The 17,932-nt window shown below is 33.9% G+C and overlaps 2 protein-coding genes across 5 annotated transcripts; one reads left to right on the forward strand and one right to left on the reverse strand.

Moving 5' to 3' along the window:
• Positions 1-1,949: 1,949 nt before the first annotated feature.
• On the forward strand, positions 1,950-8,275 carry LOC133306999 (ubiquitin-conjugating enzyme E2 35). 2 transcript variants are annotated; one of them, XM_061507416.1, is made up of 8 exons: positions 1,950-2,096; positions 2,450-2,477; positions 2,739-2,828; positions 6,441-6,499; positions 7,045-7,086; positions 7,161-7,234; positions 7,794-7,891; positions 7,983-8,275. In XM_061507416.1, the coding sequence occupies exons 1-8, from the start codon at positions 2,061-2,063 to the stop codon at positions 8,018-8,020; spliced, it is 465 nt and encodes a 154-aa protein (XP_061363400.1). In that variant the 5' UTR covers positions 1,950-2,060; the 3' UTR covers positions 8,021-8,275. The 2 variants fall into 2 exon arrangements, with proteins under 2 accessions (XP_061363400.1, XP_061363399.1); XM_061507415.1 differs by having other exon boundaries at positions 1,951-2,096; positions 2,739-2,825; positions 7,983-8,273.
• Positions 8,276-13,553: 5,278 nt separating this feature from the next.
• On the reverse strand, positions 13,554-17,504 carry LOC133306998 (TPR repeat-containing thioredoxin TTL1). Of its 3 annotated transcripts, none has more exons than XM_061507414.1 (8): positions 16,757-17,504; positions 16,160-16,699; positions 15,632-15,827; positions 15,346-15,530; positions 14,922-15,255; positions 14,635-14,839; positions 14,441-14,547; positions 13,554-14,323 (listed from the first exon to the last, which is right to left on the reverse strand). In XM_061507414.1, exons 1-8 carry the CDS (start codon positions 17,059-17,061, stop codon positions 14,171-14,173), a joined length of 2,025 nt encoding a protein of 674 aa, XP_061363398.1. In that variant the 5' UTR covers positions 17,062-17,504; the 3' UTR covers positions 13,554-14,170. The 3 variants fall into 3 exon arrangements, with proteins under 3 accessions (XP_061363398.1, XP_061363397.1, XP_061363396.1); XM_061507413.1 differs by having other exon boundaries at positions 16,160-16,410; positions 16,459-17,504; XM_061507412.1 differs by having other exon boundaries at positions 16,160-17,504.
• Positions 17,505-17,932: the final 428 nt, after the last annotated feature.

Genomic DNA, 17,932 nt, shown 5'->3' on the forward strand with positions numbered 1-17,932 from the left:
CAATAGTTAAGAAGAATTGTGGCAAGATTTTTATTTATTGAGTTTGAACTTTGTTAAATTTTTACAACCAAATTCAAAAAAATTAAAATCACTGACCAAAAAAAAATAAGGGAGGTGTATTGAATTGGAATTTCAAAGGATTTTAATGGATTAATTTTATACAAAAAAATCATTGGTATTCAATTAAGATTTTAATAAAGGATTGAAAAAAAGTCACGTGGTATTTGATTAGGATTTTAAAAGATTATTTTAGAGTCCATCCAAATCTATTGGTATTCAATCAAGATTTTAAACGAAGGAAAAACAATCTTGTGTTAAAAAATCTTACGATTTTAATGAATTTTCTATTGGTGTGAATTTCATGATACTTTTTAGTGAGAAATATAAATAGGAAGTCTCTCTACAATCTCACCCTAATTCCTAAGATTTCTTGAGATTTCTCTATTGCAGTGTTTTCTTCTTCCTTTGGCGGGTTGACCCGCTCGAAACTGGGTTCCTCCATGGGAGCTTTGTCAAAGTTCAAAAACAACAGATTTTCTAGCGATTTTCATCACAAAACAACATAGAAAAAACAAACCAATAAGATTCTAATATAATGCATCTCAAAAACAGTAGATTTTTTTAGAACTTTTGAAAGTTTAAAAAATAATTTTTTAAGCTATTGGTCGCGATTTTTCTTGCCACAAAATATTTGATATTTGTATTAAAAATAACATAAAACAGTGGAAAAACAACAGGGGAACTAAAACTCTCAAACCAATTTACATTTTACATCAATAAAACAAGATCAATTTAAAGAAAGATTGAAACTTTCATAATATAAACGCTATATTTCGTAACAATATATTCATGAACGAAATTTCTTCGCTATAGGAAACGATTTCAAACAATTTTTGTGTCAATAGATAACTAAAAACTTATTTTTTAAAAGCCCCAAAGCAATTTAAGATTTTAATGTAGGGAAAAATATGTGTCATTTTAAAGGATGTAAAGTTGTGTCATTTTTAGTGAGAGTAAGTGATAGATCATGGGGAGAGATACTGGACAAAAAAAATAAAGGTGTGGATCTCATTTCTTCATGAGAGTGAAATGACACAAGTTATATCATTTAAAAGGACAAACACTTTTCTTTTTAATGTATCGATTGAAAATAACAAAGAAATTTTTTAAACTTTCATATAATAAAACTCAGAAATTCATATTCGAAATTTTCTTAGAATACTCAACGAAAATATTTAGATGATATATGGTTAGAAAACTCTCATCACGTAGAACAAAAGCTCCAAGTTTCCAAGATCAATTGCAAAAAATTTCAAACGAAATTTTATTATAAACTTCAGGTTCTATATGCAAATTTAGAATTATCTTAATAATTAAATAAAAATTGGGTCTTATGATCATATATGCATAGTTCTGATACCAAATGAAGAAGATAATTTTCAACTCATTGGTCAAACCCAAGAGCAAAAATGAGAAAATGCTAATGCTTGGAGGACTAGTATAACTTTAGATATGTGAAGAACTCTTGCTTAGTAATTTTAAATGTTTTGTTAAAATTTATATTATGTTTTACTAATTGAGAAAATTATATTAGATTTTATTTTATTTTATTAATATCATTGCATTTCTTTGGTATTGTTTTATTGAATCTTGTAATTTTGAATGTTTGTTAAAAATTCATATGATTTTTTAAAATCTTATAAATTCATATTTTCCTTTCAAATCTTATAAATTTTATTAATATCCTTTAAAATCCAATCTTATGAAATCTTGATGATTAAAAATCTCTTTTAAAAAATCTTTAAAACCGTCCGATTCTAAATAATCTTTTAAAATCTCAAAAAAATCATTCAAAATACTGTTCCAATACTTTCCCTAAATAAATCAATCAATTTGTGCCGGTTTTCGTTTTAAGAGTAAAAAATTATATAAATAATAAGCCAGAGTAAGTGTTGTTTTCGTTTTCGTTCAGCTTTGTTCTCGTTTTAGTGAGAGAAAGTTCTCTCTCTCTATCTCTGACACAAAACCCTATATTGCGTGCTTTGCAATCGACACCGATAATGGCCAACAGTAACCTTCCTCGAAGAATCATCAAGGTTCGTTTCCATTTTGTTGTTGAGATCCCCATTTCAATTTCTCTGATCGATTTGTTTGGTTGAAAATGGAACTTGAAATCTGTTCATGGTAACTTGCTTTGTTAATTTTCGAGTATCACGTGGCCGAAGTGCCTGATTGAACGAAAAACTTCATGTTCCTTTTAGGGTCAATTTTAAAACGGTTCCTTTTCTTAGGTGCTGAATCGGGGATTCAACTCCCCTTTTCTTTTCTTTTCTTTTCTTTTCTTGATCTTCATTGGCATCGAATTGTAGTTTCGGGTTTCTCTTCGTTCTGTGTTTGAATTTGATCTTTGTGAATGTTTTGGTCACTCCTCTTTCTTTGATCTTAACAGGAAACGCAGCGTTTGCTCAGTGAGCCAGGTAAATTCTTATTCTAAGCTCCTCTTCGTCGTTGCATACGTAATTTGAAGTTTCCCTTCATCGTTTAATGCTTTAGAAGCTCGTCCTGCATTAAAAGGGTAGTGTTTGCTTGTGTCTCTTCTTTTTTTCTTAAAAAAAAATAAAAATAGTATTTTGTTATATATTACCTTGAATGCTCACCTTTGCGATTTATGCAAGGGTTACATCGTTCTTGTTTTTGTTCCGCGGAGTTGATAGCTTATATTATGATCTGGTGTGCAGCGCCTGGAATTAGTGCTTCCCCTTCTGAAGACAATATGCGATATTTCAATGTGATGATCCTTGGCCCGACCCAGTCACCTTATGAAGGTAGTAATGAGTCCTACAGCATTGTTTTGCACCTTAAAATGCATGATGATTTCTTGTCTCTGCCAGAAATAAGGAAGTAATTTTGGTTTGATTTGGGTGCTTTTAAGTTTTAAGTAGTGCATTGACATTTTCTATACAATTATGATCTACAATCACAATGAAATGTGTTTTGTCAATGGTTCTGAATGAATACTAATTTAGGGCCTGCTGTTTGAGGTGGAAATTGGAATCTTAGGTCATACTGTTATAGACTGATATTGACTAATGACTGTAGAATATCTTATTCTCAAAGCTGTTTTCTTGTTACTATGTGTTTAAGCCGCTTTCGACACCTGTCTTGGACTATTTTCTATGAAGTGCATTATCTTGGTGCACACTGTTTTCTTTTATGTATAACTGGCCTGGGAATTTTTTGGACTAACAACATTATATTTTTCACCATATATATAATCATTTACTGTAGGTTGCCATCCTTGTGTATCAAGAAACTGCTTTATGGCTCATAACTAGCTGCCTGCGTAGGTTCTCTCTCTGTTAGAAATTTAAAATAAATAAAAAAGTAACCTTTTTTGCTAAAACAATTTTTTATGTCCAAACGAAATTCAATGTCATTCATGTTTATAAGTGGTGGTTTTGATTTAGGAACCACCAACACTTAAAAATGGTTGCTGTATCAGGGTTGAACACTAATCGTGTCAGAAACTTAGAATCTTAGACACTTGTGGATACTTCTGGCTACATCTTTCAATTGTTATTATTGTTATTATTATTATTTTTGAATATATGTACCAATACAAGTGGGATACCACAATCATTATATAAATTAGGGTTTAAAGTTTCTCATATTATAGGAGATAGAATTATTTTTCGCACATACATTAAAGTGTGTGGGTTCTAGTTTTTCTCTTTCTCTTTCTCTCTGTTCTCCTCACATGGGTCCCATACACTTTTATGTGTGCATAGGAGATAAAATTATCTCCTATAACATGAGAAACTTTAAACCCAATAAATTAACTAGTATTTTATTGTTTCTATAATGACTAATGCTGACATATGAAATATTGATGTCTTTGTTCTACATTAGGGTTTGTATTGTTATGTTCATATTATATTAATTTTGTATGTTGTATCTTATCTGCATCATTTTTAGAATTTTTAGAATTTTTTGTATCTATGTGTTGTATTTGTGTCCCTTGTTTGTACCCGTGCTTCCTAGCTTCATATGTTATGAATTCAGTTAATCAGTTTCAATTTGATTATTTGATGAGCTTATTATGTCTTTGTAACCTCTCTATCTAAAGTGTTTTTCTGCACGAAGTGGTTGCCTTTTGGAGGTTAAATATTGTAACAATTGACTTGAAAGAAAAGAGATAAGGAGTTTGAAAGATTGGTTTGAATGAATATGTTCTACTGCACTCTGATTGTTGCGAGTGTGAGTTTATCCATTTTAATCTTCTTTTTTTCCACTTTTGCTCCTCCATTTCGAAGACCATAGTGGTCCCCACTGTTGAGTAGGGGCCAGGTTTTGGACATGCTTGAAAGACATGGTTATCACTATTAAACAAGATTGTACTCGCTTCACTACTTATCCTTTCTAAGAAGTTAATATAGTAAGAATAGGATTGGGACCCTCCGAAGGTGCACCTTATGGAATAAAATGCAGAATTGAAAATCATCAATGAAGATAATCAACAATTTATATTTTTATAGTATACAAGCATCTGTAGAACAAACCATTGATATGAGAGAACCACTTGTTTCATTTTTCGTAAGTGGTTGGTGCAGCAGTGCACCCTGCAGTCGGCATATGATGCAGGATGTGTCTTGTGCATGGTTGTCAAACTCGCGAGTTTACTCGCAAAAACGCACGATTTTACGCTTCAACAACCCCTCAACGATTCCGTTTCTACTCAAACTCGCTTTTGGCCCTCAATCTTGTTCAATCGTACGAGTTTAATGCTTAAACCAGAAAAACATTTGACCCATTAACCCGATTTTTGACCCAAAAAACCATCATATGATTGGGTTTTTTTAGAAGAAAAAAAACCCTAAATCTCCTGATTAGTTTCACTTCAGCCACTAGGTGACTCGCGAAGACTGGGTCGTCCCTCCGATCGTCCCTCCGTGCTACTGGGTCGTCTTGCCCTTTTCCGATCGTCCCTCCGTGCTACTAGGTCGTCTTCCACCATCTGCGTTTGCTTCTGCTTCTTCTTTGCCGTCGTGCTTCGCTGCCAAAGGTTAGTGCTTCTTCTTCTTCTTCTCGCGAAGACCTTGGTGCTTGCTGTTTCGTTTGGTTAATCTTTTTCGTTTGGTTTATGTTTATCATTTAGCATCTGTGAGTCTGTGTCTTTTATATGATATTAGTTAAAAAAAATCATTTTTATTTTAAAAAATCATTTATCGAGCCTCTGTTAGTCTGATCGGTTTTACAAAAAAAATTATTTAATAAAGCAAATTAAATTATTTAATTATTTAATAAAGCAAATTAAATTACTTTTGTTGTTCTCTTAATTAAATTAATAGTTATTTATTTTACATTCATAAGAAAAAATTAAATTAATCCAAATAAAAATTTATTTGATAAATCAAATTATTTTTTTTTCTCTTAATTAAATTAATAGTCATTTCTTTTACATTCATAAGAAAAAATTAAATTAATCCAAATAAAAATTTATTTGATAAATCAAATTACTTTTTTTTGTTCTCTTAATTTTTGTTTGCTGCTGGTCCAATTAAATTATTGTTAATTTTTATTATTTGTTGTGAATTTGAATGTTGTATATTTTTAGAAAATGTCTTCAAGTGGTGTTAATAGTACTACTGCATGTGGAAGTGGAGGAACAACAACTCTAAAAAAATTCATAAGAATGCTCTTGGAAGTAAGAATGTTGTGTGCTATGACTTTACGTGTCTGAGACTTTATGTGATTATGACTATTGTATGACATTATTTTGCTGGTTGGTTGAATTAAATTTGCTTATTATTTTACTTTATATGCATATAAATATATATAAATATAATTTGTATCTTGTGTTACGAGTCTACGATCCGTGTTACGATTCTGCGATTTACGATTTTGGTTCACCCTTCCGAGTTTGCATAGAATCTCGAGTTTGACAAACATGGTCTTGTGTCAGTGAGTAAGACTTGGAACTCCTATCGGTATATAAGATTAGAATTTAGGATTTGGCTCCTATCTGTCTGAATAATTAATTACTTTAATATTCATGGTATTTTTGTTCCGTATAGATTTTTCTTTTGCCTTGCTTTTGAATTTATTTGATGTTAAAACATAATAGAATGATAGCAGACAGAATTAGGAATTTGCTTTCTCTGCCTGGATCTGTTTATTATTATTTGTCAGTGGTTTTCTTGTTGCAAGCATTATAATCTGTAGGCTTAAAAGGCACGATCACTTTATTGTGTCTGTTCAATGGTTGCATTATTGTGCTTGTTTTACATTATGTTGAAGTTTTGAGGCCTTGTTCCGTGCCAAAATATATAAAGAAAAAATCACTGAATAAGGGCTACATTGATGATAATGATATACAATCCCCACCCCCTCTCTTAAAAAAATGTCTAACTAATATGCAAGTTTCTTGTTTGTATTACTAGGGGGGGTTTTCAAGTTAGAACTATTTTTGCCAGAAGAATATCCAATGGCTGCTCCCAAGGTACTAAATTTAATAAAAAAAAATTCCGTCTGCTTTGTTGTATTCTTTTGCTGTTAACTGTTATGTTTCTGCCTAGTTCTTGTCCATTGAAAAAAATGACGATATAAATCTTAAAGTATTTTTACCTGTATATAGTTTTAAGCTTTGTAGTTGGATATCGTATTTTTAAGCTTTGTGGGGATCTAGTGGGCATTTTTTTTAAGTATTATTTAATTTAAGAGATTAATGTTTCTCATGTTCTTGGAGATGATTTTATCTGTGGGGAGCCATGTGAGGAGAAGAGAGAGAAAAAGAAAACATGGGTCCTACACACTTTTATATGTGTATAGGAGATAAAATTTATTTCCTACAACATGAGAAACATTATTCCCTTTCATTAAATCTAGTCCGTCTCAGAATTCTGTAATTATGCAGTTTCCTCTTATTTTACTGGCTATTAGGGTTTAACTTAATGATAATAACACATTATGGATGGATTTATATATGCAAATTTTAAAAAAAATTCTCCAATCATTCCTAATTCAATCATGCTTTGCTTCTTCCAGGTCAGGTTTCTGACAAAAATTTATCATCCAAACATTGATAAGGTTCTCTCTGCTTCCCTTACATTTTCATTTCTTCTTTGGTTATAATTTATCTTACAAGTTGAAGTTTGATGCAGCTTGGCAGGATATGTCTTGATATTCTGAAAGATAAGTGGAGTCCTGCACTTCAGATTCGAACTGTACTTTTGAGGTATTTTTTTTTTTTTTTCATCTTAACTCTAGTAGTTGTACATATCGTTAGACTTAGACACATTCATTTCCCGAAGAAATGTAGTAAATATTATTTGGCATTACAGTCTTGACCATTATGTGACGATCTGAAAAATGTAATGTATGTATGCGGATTTGCAAGTCTGAAAATAAGACTTTTTAAAATTAAATTCTTATGTATGTAATCACTTTGCTTGAATGGAAGAATTATAAATTTTGTTTGGAAAACAGATGGTTAAAGCTACTAGTTAATAGGTACATATTTCTTTTTTAAACCATCAATTTCCTGGTTTAATACATAAAAGCCCCAAAAAATAAAAGAGAGAGAGAGAAGGGGGATGGAGAAGATGGGGTCACTGACTCAATTTGTATATGTTGCTTTCTCTGGATCTTAGTTTTGATTGCTAGAGTACTTGCCTCCTGGGATGGCCACAATGTTGTGTAGCAAGTCGGTGTAAAATATTAAATTAACCCGCTCTGAATTTAAAAGAATATTGTGCACTAATGGTTGAATTTTTTATTTTTTTTGGGTCTTCTAGTATTCAAGCTCTTTTAAGTGCACCAAACCCAGATGATCCACTTTCTGAGAACATTGCCAAGCATTGGAAAAGTAATGAGGCCGAGGCTGTTGAAACAGGTATGTTTTTTCTGCTTGTATGATCACATCAAAATTAGTTATTTGTTAATGATGGAACCAAATATGAAAATGGTGGTATTGAAATTTGCAGCCAAGGAATGGACCAGATTATATGCTAGTGGCGCTTGATGGTTGGGTGGAAACTTTTGGCTTCAAATAACAATAGTGCAAGTGTATGCTATTTAACTATCAAATTGAAATGGAAATTGGAGGAATTATTGTCTGAACTATTTTGGAGTTAATTTTCCTCGTTGCTTCCAGTTCCTGTGAATTGCTTTCTTCTCCTGGAAGCCTTATCTTGGAACTTGTATGAAATATATATGATCTTTTTATGTGTCAAAAATATAAAATATGCTCTATCTTTAACTGCTTAGTAATTTTGGATTCTTAACTTCAAAGTCAAAAACTTCCAAATAATTTGGGAATTCAGGTCCGATATGTTGTGAAATCAGGAAATTAACGTGTAGACGTTTGTATGTTTCAATGAGGAATAGTATGGACAAACATATTGAATTAGGCTTTACAAATTGAGTGAGACCCTGTTTAGGGTCTTTTATGTCTTTTCTCACATCATGATGTGAGAAAACTCATTGGTAGGATTTATTTTATGTCGAATCGATAAACAAAATTAGGTCCACTGAATCCTCTGGCTGTCAATCAAGTTGCTTGTGAGTTACATTTATTGATCGATTGTGACATCAGTTTTTTTTTTTTTTTAAAATAAAATAAAATCGTTTGGGTGTTTAGTAAGCGCGGTATGAGGTTTGCTACTAATTGGGTGCCGTCAACATGTAACTGACTTTAAAGTGTGTTTGGTAAAAGAGAATTTTTTTTTTTTTTTTTTTTTGGGTATTACGATTTCTGCAAATATAATGGAAAAATGAATTTTTCGAGAATGTTATTAAAAAATGATTTGGTAGGCTAAAATATTTTTGGAAATGTTGGTTTAATTTTTCTAATATTATGTTTGGTTATTTTTGTCTGAAAAATTAATTTATATTTTTTTTATCGTCGGAGATTCTTGAAATATTATTTTTTGGATGATATTTTTGGGTGATGTTTTGGTTAAAAAAATACACACAAAACGGAATTCTGGGAAAATAACTTTTTCTGGAAAATTTTAGCCAATGTGTTACCAAATATAGGATTCTAGAAAATTCATCTTTACTTTTCCATGCATTTAAAAATAAGGAAACATTTCAAAAATTTCTCTACAAGTTTTCTCAAAATCACTTAACCTTCTCCCCGAAATTTTTAATCATTTATCTCCCTACTCAAATTTTTTTATCACTTACCCCCCTAATTTGGTTTTCCATCCAAAATCATGTTAAATTTTTTAAAAGGTACCAAAATTACCCTTAATAGAAAAAAGAAAAACATAATTTCTTCACAAACTACTTCATAACTAGTTTAATATGTCTTTTTAATTTAAGGGATGATTGCTTAATTTTAAGCTTGCAAACAATTGGTACCTTTTAAAAACTTTATGTTTTATCATAGCTAATTCTCGAACCGCAAGGTGATTTAAGGGGACTAAGTGAGAATACCTCCTTGTTATAATAATAACAACAAATGATTTGATATAAAACTTAAAATTAAGCAATTGTTTGCAAGCTTAAAATTAAGCAACCATCCCTAAAATTAAAAAGACATATTAAACTAGTTACAAAGTAGTTTGTGAGGAAATTATGTTTTTCTTTTTTCTATTAAGGGTAATTTTGATACCTTTAAAAAATTTAACAAAATTTTGGATGGAAAATCAAATTAGGGGGGTAAGTGATAAAAAAAATTTGAGTAGGGGGGTAAATGATTAAAAATTTCGGGGAGGGGATTAAGTGATTGTGACAAAACTTGTAGGGGATTTTTTGAAGTTTTTCCTAAAAATAATTCTCCTATCAAACATCCCCTAAATAGCGTTTGTGCGTGGATGTATTAAACCAAATTACAACAAGAAATGTAGTTTTGTTTTATTTTTTATGTATATTATAATTGAAATAGAATAGAACATGAAGTTGAAATAGTGATATATTTTGATTTTTATTAGAACCGGTCGAATAAAAAAACGAAAAAGAACTTGTGTTTTATTTTATTCTGATTGCATAAATGAATACTCCCTAAACATACGGTATATTAGTAATAGCATCTGACATTATAAAGGCTTCAATAGCCTGCAATTGTTGTGGTCCATTATTTTCGATGATCCTATGGTAGGTATTTTGCTACTTAATTTTATTTTATTTTTTTGAAAAAGTGAGAGTCATGCTATAAAGAGAAGGTAAAATAAATACTGTGACGTGAATTTATTTTTTCTTTCATTTTAATAAATAATGTACCAAAGTTTTATGATAGAACTTAAAATATTTTCAGTGAAGAAATAGAAGGTAAAATTGTGGGCAAAGATCAACCTGTTCAGGCTATAGGATAAAAGCATTTAAATGTTAAGTTAAAGTTGATTGTTCAAAACACCCAGAAAAAAAAGTAAGTTAATTGTTCAAAGCTATTATTGATCCTCAATTATGAAGTGATTCAGTACTCCACTAGCTTCTTCCTGAATAGCAAATAAGGGATGAGGTGAGAAAAAAACAGTGAAAATGCAATTTTATTGAGGGACTAAAAAAGGAAAATGGGTAAGAGAAGAGAAGAGAAGAGAAGGTGGGGGATTCACTTTAAGTACATAAGATATAATGGACTTGTGTCTTGTAACAAAGGGTTTGTGACAAGACGAAATTTTGGAGGCAAAAGTCCAAGCAGCTACGACAAACTAACATCATCAGTGGTATACACAAACTTGGACGATACCAACCATCCATGCAATAATGCATGCCGAGCCATCATTAGGATAAAGAAATAAGAAACCAACCAAGAAAATTCAAAACATCATGTCCCTTGTTCAAAACTGGTACTAAACGACAGGGACATCCCCATTCACTTCCCTCTTAAAAGTCTTCATTATCATTTCAGCCACAACAACGGCTTCATTTCTTGTTTCAGCTTCACAACGCCCTTCATTATGTTGTCGTACACCGTACGTTTAATACAGTAGCCTCCACAAATCCCTTTTTTCCTTAATTTCTATATTATTTATTTATGGGTTTTACTTTTCTCTACCACATATTACATGGTATAACTTTTGAATTCTAAACAAAAATAGACTTCAATATGACAGATAAGCAAAAATATTTTTCCCATTATTTATTGGGATTAATAGTTCTTATATTATAATAATTTTATCTGTTACATACATATATATATATATATATATATATATATATATATAAAGGTAAAAATATGTAAGAATCATTTTTTTTCATTTTTTTTCACATGGTCCTATATAGGCAGTGGCGGATCTTAAAAATTAATGAAACGTGGACACTCAATAAGTTCAAGTACATATAGATCTGGGTCTGGTCTTGAACGCGACTTGCGAGCAGTTGCGGCTGGCTGAGTCTGGTTTAGATTTAGATCTGAACGGATTGCGACTCAACTGGACTGATGATGGAGGAAGAAACAAATGTTCCAACTTTCAATAACGGAGATTAAGGTTTGAGAGGAGATGAATCAATATGTAGATGCAAACGATGGGTCTAGAATAGAGCTCTCTGCTGTTAGGTTTGGATAATGAAGGTGGAGGAGAAAAAAACTCACGGAAAAATAAAATAGAATGGGGGAAATTAAAGGGGTAAGATATCGTAACAACCAACTAGGGTAACAATTTTACTGTTAGATCGATTATGTTGATCCAACGATTATATTTATTTCTATCTTTGTATGGTTCTGATCCCCATATTTAATATAAAAGCATTAAATATGAGAAATTATAACCATATAAAGGTGAAAATAAATATAAAGTATTAAATATGGAGAATCATAACCATACAAAGATGAAAATAAATATAACCATTGGATCAACATAATCGATCTAACGGTGAAATTGATTGGTAGTAACCCTTATTGGTTATTACAATATACTATCCTAAAATTAAATTAGAAAAATTTGAATTTTAAGAGAAGGGTATTTTTTGTATTTTTATATCATATTTTAAGGGTGAGCACTTACCCCCCTTCTCATGTACCTGGATCCGCCTCTGTATATAGGGACCATACTTTTTTAGATATGTATAAAAAATAAAATTATCTCTTACAATATAAACATTAATCCATTATTTTTTATTTTTTATCTTTTGTGTGTTAAGCACAACACATTAGGCATAGGCAAGTCCTTTTCTCGTTCGCTGTCCTTTTATAATTTTGCCTTTACAGCGCACATGAAGGCCCGTAGTGAATGCCGGTGGTTTTAACAGTTGTACTTGTACACACCGACACAGTGCTCTTCATCTCTTGAGATAAACAAGAGTCCACAACATTGCAAACACTTCTCAACCTCAAATCTCCAATCCAAATTACTAAATGGTAAAGTCCCTCTTTTGGGAAAAATCTCACTCTTTTTTTGGGTTCACCTTTACATACCCTTTCACCTAAAGTTGCCTCAATTTCTCTCATTGGACTAACCTTCCATTTTTATTCAACTATGGCAATAGGTAAGTCCTAGTCCTATTCCTACCCTTACACACATTCAACTTTGAAATTGGAGCTAAGGCAGGTAAAATGCACCGACCTTTAAAACTAATTTAACTCACCCAAGAATTGTTGACTTTGATTTGTCCAAAAAGTAATATATATTTAACCAACAAGGTATTAGCCAAGTGATTCAATAAGAGAGAAAGTCTTTAACTGCTCTCAACCCCCAATCAGATTAGTCCTAAAAATGAAAGAAATACTACAAAAATGAAGAAGAAGAGAGTAATATATTCGATTCCCAATAGTCACAACTCCTAAAATATATCATAAGGCTCAAATCCAAAACCAAATTAATTGGAGCCATTAAGACCAAAACCAAATTAATTGGAGCCATTAAGAAAGAATTTCTAACACTAGTTGGTATCTAAAAGAAACTAGTTAACTCTGATCATTGGTTCCATAAGACCTACACATAGTCATGGCCTTCTAGAGGTCCACCAAGAAAGGCATATATTCAGCTAAGGCCCACCACCAATTAGGGTGAGTTACCGTGGCGCATTACAACACAGTGGCACATAAAACACCGACCATCACAACCTTTTGGACTCTTTTTAGGGTAGGTGAAAGTGCCCCAATTTGAAAGAGATAAATTTCTTAAATGCCCACGTCAACATATATAAACCACCATCCACAAAGGGCACTCACCCTCTCCCACACATTAGTTTTATTAATTGTTCTTTTCAAGCATAAAACTTAGCTAAATAAACAAGATTGCTCTATTTGTTAATTATAATTTAGTGGTCCACCGCCAGTGCTAAAAGATAAAAAAAAAAGAGTAATGAATTGTATCAACCACCCGAGGCCACTCACACAACATAACCAACCTTCATTTAAAAACACATGTACCTTGCCTTTAGATGTCAAACACAACCTAACAAAACCCATCAAACTTAAATGCCATAACCAATTGATTTCAATCTCAAGACCAAGTCAGCTTTTTCCAACCTCTGCTCAATGCATAAATGACAATTGGGTGTCACAACACTAATCAGTTACATGTCTCAGTCTTAAATGAGAACATAGAAAGCAATGAGGTATTAGGAAGAAATAAAAAAGGGACACAGCAGGAAAAAAAATGGGAACTTTTATTGATTAAATGACTAAGATAGGTAAAAAGAACAATAATAACATATTCATCCTCCTTTGGCTAACTCAGTAGGTGCACCCCCATTCATTCTATCTCCCCTCAAAGGCTTCCAGTGTCTCGTATATATCATCACATATATACATGTAGTGATCCCTCCCCTCCCTTCTGTCTATATCTGTCTATACCTGTCTATCTTAAAAGGTAATTTAAACTCATAATTAAATCAATTGTACAGACATTAATAACAATTTTCTTTTTTTGTTCCTTTTAACCTTAATGAAATTTGGGATACAAGAACAACTAACCTAGTGAACTGAAAAAAGGAGTAGAGAGAAAGAAAATTGACATAGGGAGAGTTGGGAGGGAACATGGAACTAAAGAGCAATGGGGAATGAATGAATAAATAAAAACTCCCACAAGGAACTAGACTATCTCTAGGTTCCAATGGGCTTTGACTATGTCACATGAATCAAGTGATATCATTTTATAGTGGGATCAAAAGACTGGAAGAACTGTAGAGACTTGAGAGTTTTTTAACTGGAGGTTTGTGGCAGCAAGGAGAAGAAGGAAGTGGCAGAGGACAACAGGGAAGAAAGCATTACAAGTCATGAGTTCTAAAAGCTGTAATGCCTCACAGAGTGTTCCAACATGTCACGACTAGGGCATACAATTTCCTTCACTCGACTGCCATTTTTGTATATCTTGAAGGTTGGAACAATCCTAACATTCTCAGCAGTTGCAACTGTTGGGCTTTCTTGAATATCCACCTATGATCAAAGACAAAAATTGCATGCATTAGGAAACTACCATATTGCTCACTTTTATATCTAAACTACATTAAATAACAGGTAGTAAAGTCAAAAACATGCGTGAAGTTAAGTTACCTTGAGGAAGTTAATAGATGGATATCGACCACATAGTGTATCGACAAATGGAGATATTTGCTTGCATTGGGAGTTGGATGCAATTTCAAAATGGACAACAGAAACACCTGCCAAATTCAGAGATGGTATCAGGAGACTTGAAAAATAGTAGCTGAGTAAAACGAGTTGCAGAAGACTCTAACCCTTTTAATTACCTGGTAAAGATATTGCAGCTCTAAACTGCTCAAGACCTGATACTTCTTCCACTTCACCGCCAAATTTTAAATTATATACTTCTTCCCCACGTGATTTCTTTAGTGCAACTTGAGCATGAAAAAGAGCTTCAGCAACTTCATTGTCATTTGGAAGTTCTCTCCGCAAGACCTCATAATCTTTGACCGCTTCTTCCCACCTTTCTAGCTGCAGTTACAGCAAGAGATTATGACATCACGAACCTTTATGACAAAAATACAGTATCATAAAGAATATGAAGTCAATTTACCTTGCTGTTTGATGCAGCCCTTCGAAGAAGGGCTTTCATGTAATTTGGTTGGATATTTAAAGCTTGGTTGGAGTCTTCAATAGATCTTTCCCATTGACCAAGCTTAAACCAACACGCTGCTCTATTGCAATATAGAACAGAATTTGAAGGGTCAAGTCTCAAACCCTCCCCATATGCTGAGCAAGCTTCAGTGAACCTTTCAGATTTAAAAAGATCATTGCCACGCACTCGAGCTCTTGCCACCATCCTTACATTGTTGAGCAAAACAGCAACTTCAACATTTCGGGGATCAATCTGACTGCCTTTCTCAGCAGCTGTAACTGCATTCTCAAACCTGCAATACATCCATCATCCAATTTTACTCTCCAACACAAACCTTTTCCATCTTAGGATTCTGATGAAGTTTAATATTTTCTGAACTCACCTTCCCAATGTCATCTCAATCTGAGCTCTAACAAAGTAGGAATAAGCTTCAGAAAGCATCCCAAAGAATCTTGCTTGAGAAGAGGAATTAGTATGTGGTTCTGATTTGGGAACGTGTAACAAAATTGATTCTGCATCATCGATTTGGTGGAGCTTCAAAAGTGCTTCTGCTCTACACATAAAGAGCTGTAAATTCAATTTCCAATAAGTTCAGACATTTTACACGCACCTCCCATATAACATATTCAACTAAGATATAACAAAACAATTGATAATCACAACAATACCTGAGGAGAAGAGTCCGCTCCAGTAGCAATAGCAGCATCAACTTCCCTCAGAACACTTTTCCAATCCCTTATCCTCCGAACATCAGCACATTTGCTGATATGCTTTTCCACCATTTGCAACTTCTGCATCTCAGACGGATCCGACTGCTGCCCAGGAAAACAAAGGTGCTTCCTTGCATTCTCAACTTGTCCTAATCTGTGACATTACCACTTCTCAAATCAGAATGGGATTGATCATGAAGGCAAATCCAAATAAACTTGCACATTAGGGATCTTTGCAATGCCATCCAAACTAACAAGCAACAACTTTAAAATCCTATAGAAACAACATAAAAACAAAACTCCAAATCCTAAACTAAAACAACAAAGAAACAACATAAGATATAAATCAAACAAAACAATTCAACAATAGTAAACAAATGGACTAGACAAGAACTACTTCACCAATGCACCAAGCTCACACTTCAAACCAAATCAACACATACCTAAAAAAGGATTAAGAATCCAATAATCCATGCTAAAACTCACCTAAGGAAAAGAGAAGCCAAACGCTGATGAGCCCTAAGATAATTAGGATCCAACCTCACAGCCTCCTCACATTCCCTCACCGCCTCCCCCAGCCGTCCCAAACCCGTCAACGCCGCGGCACGGTTGCTCCGGTAGGCGGCACTAGCCGGCGACATCGCAATTGCCTTATCATAAAGACTCAATGCATCTGCAAAGTGACCCTTTTTGTAATGCTCATTCCCTACCCTCTTCAACTCTTCTGGATCCACATTCTGAACTCCTCTCCTCCCAGACTCATTGCCAATGCTGCACTTTGAAACCGGCGCACCCGCCGTCTCCACCTTGGCGGCTGCGGCGGCGCCCCGCATTATGCTCCCATGGCCATAGTTCCCCATGCCGGAGCCCAGAACATCGGTTCTGGAGCCCCGATTCGCCGCCATGCCCGTCTTCAGGATCCTGCCGGAGGGGCATATGTTTCCGGTGGGGAGAACATTCAGCGGCGGCGAGTTCACGGTCTGACCCGAATAGATTAACGGTGGTAAAGCGGATCCGGAATCGGATCTCGCATGACCCGGCTTGAGTCCCCGCGCATTCCCCGCGGATCTCTGGCTCTCCGACGCGGCGGTGGGGCTGTTCTCGCTGGAGCCGGAGAGCTCGCCGGAGTTATTGTTGTTGTTGTTGGGTGCCGAATCGGATCTTTTGGGAACCGGGTTGTGCCCGTTTCGGCCAGAGAAGGATCCAGAAGAACTTGAACTGCTACTGGCAGCGGGTCCTCGGGTCCGCAATGGCGAAACGGGCGAACCCAGATCGAGTTCTCGGTAGTCCGGCTTGTTGACCTCGCAGTTCAAAGTGTCGCGGAACCGATCGGCGATGGCGTCGAACCCGACCACATCGGAAACGGGTTTTCCCGACGAATGCGACATTTTCTCGGGAAACAAACAAAAAGGGTCGCTCAAAAATCCAATCTTTCGGCGTTGCTCAGTCTCCCCCTTTTCCCTCTCTCTCTCTCTCTCTCTCACACACACACACTCTCTCTGTGTTAGCAATGTCTGTGAATGAAGCTAAAACAAGTAGAGAAGCATGAGTTTGGAAGCTCTGTAGAAGAAGACATGAAGAAGAAGGAAGAAAGAAAGAAAGAAAGAGAGAGATGGGGATCTCGTGATTTAAAAGAAGGAAGCAAAGAATGAATGTGAGTGTTGTTGGTATTCTTAGAGAGAGAGAGAGAAAAATAAAGCTCTTTTTTTAATATAAGAGAGAGTGAATGGAGTATTTGTACTATTACAGTGTGCTTACACTAGAGAGAGAAAGAGCAAGAGAGAGAGAGGAAGAAGAAGAAGAATAGAGTGAAAAAGAACAAGCTTTTATTTTCTTTTCCTTCTTCTTCACCTGCTGCTTCACGAGACTGGTTTTTACGTTTTTCTCTCTCTTCTCTTTTCTTTCTCTTTTTATCTCAAATTTTTTTGTTTCAATTTTCTTTTATTCTTATTTATTTCATGGGATAGGATATTGTGACACATAAATAATGTTACGCACAATGTTACGATCACATCTTAACCGTTAATTTTCGCCAATCAACGGTTATCATTTTTCAAATCAAACTCATTAATTAATTATTAATTCGCAATAAATGATAACCGTTGATTGGCGGAAATCAACAGTTAAGATGATGTGGTCGTAACATTGTGCGTAACATTATTTGTGTGTCACAATATCCTATGTCTTATTTTATTATTATTAAAATCAGCGTGATCATTATTCGATTAAGATATTGGATATCATTGATTGAACCGAACG

Source organism: Gastrolobium bilobum, unplaced genomic scaffold (genome assembly GCF_033153095.1).
Source record: "Gastrolobium bilobum isolate Gb01-03AN ecotype WA unplaced genomic scaffold, APGP_CSIRO_Gbil_v1 utg3949, whole genome shotgun sequence".
NCBI lineage: Eukaryota > Viridiplantae > Streptophyta > Magnoliopsida > Fabales > Fabaceae > Gastrolobium > Gastrolobium bilobum.

Coding starts and splice junctions, on each gene's coding strand:
- LOC133306999 (XM_061507416.1), top strand. CDS start 2,061: ATGGCCAACAGTAACCTTCCTCGAAGAATCATCAAG. Junction 2,829..6,440: donor CCAGTCACCTTATGAAGGTA/GTAATGAGTCCT, acceptor TTGTATTACTAG/GGGGGGTTTTCAAGTTAGAA. Junction 6,500..7,044: donor ATCCAATGGCTGCTCCCAAG/GTACTAAATTTA, acceptor TGCTTCTTCCAG/GTCAGGTTTCTGACAAAAAT.
- LOC133306998 (XM_061507412.1), bottom strand. CDS start 17,061: ATGTCGCATTCGTCGGGAAAACCCGTTTCCGATGTGGTCGGGTTCGAC. Junction 15,256..15,345: donor ATTGAGATGACATTGGGAAG/GTGAGTTCAGAA, acceptor GATGTATTGCAG/GTTTGAGAATGCAGTTACAG. Junction 14,548..14,634: donor AGCTGCAATATCTTTACCAG/GTAATTAAAAGG, acceptor TGAATTTGGCAG/GTGTTTCTGTTGTCCATTTT.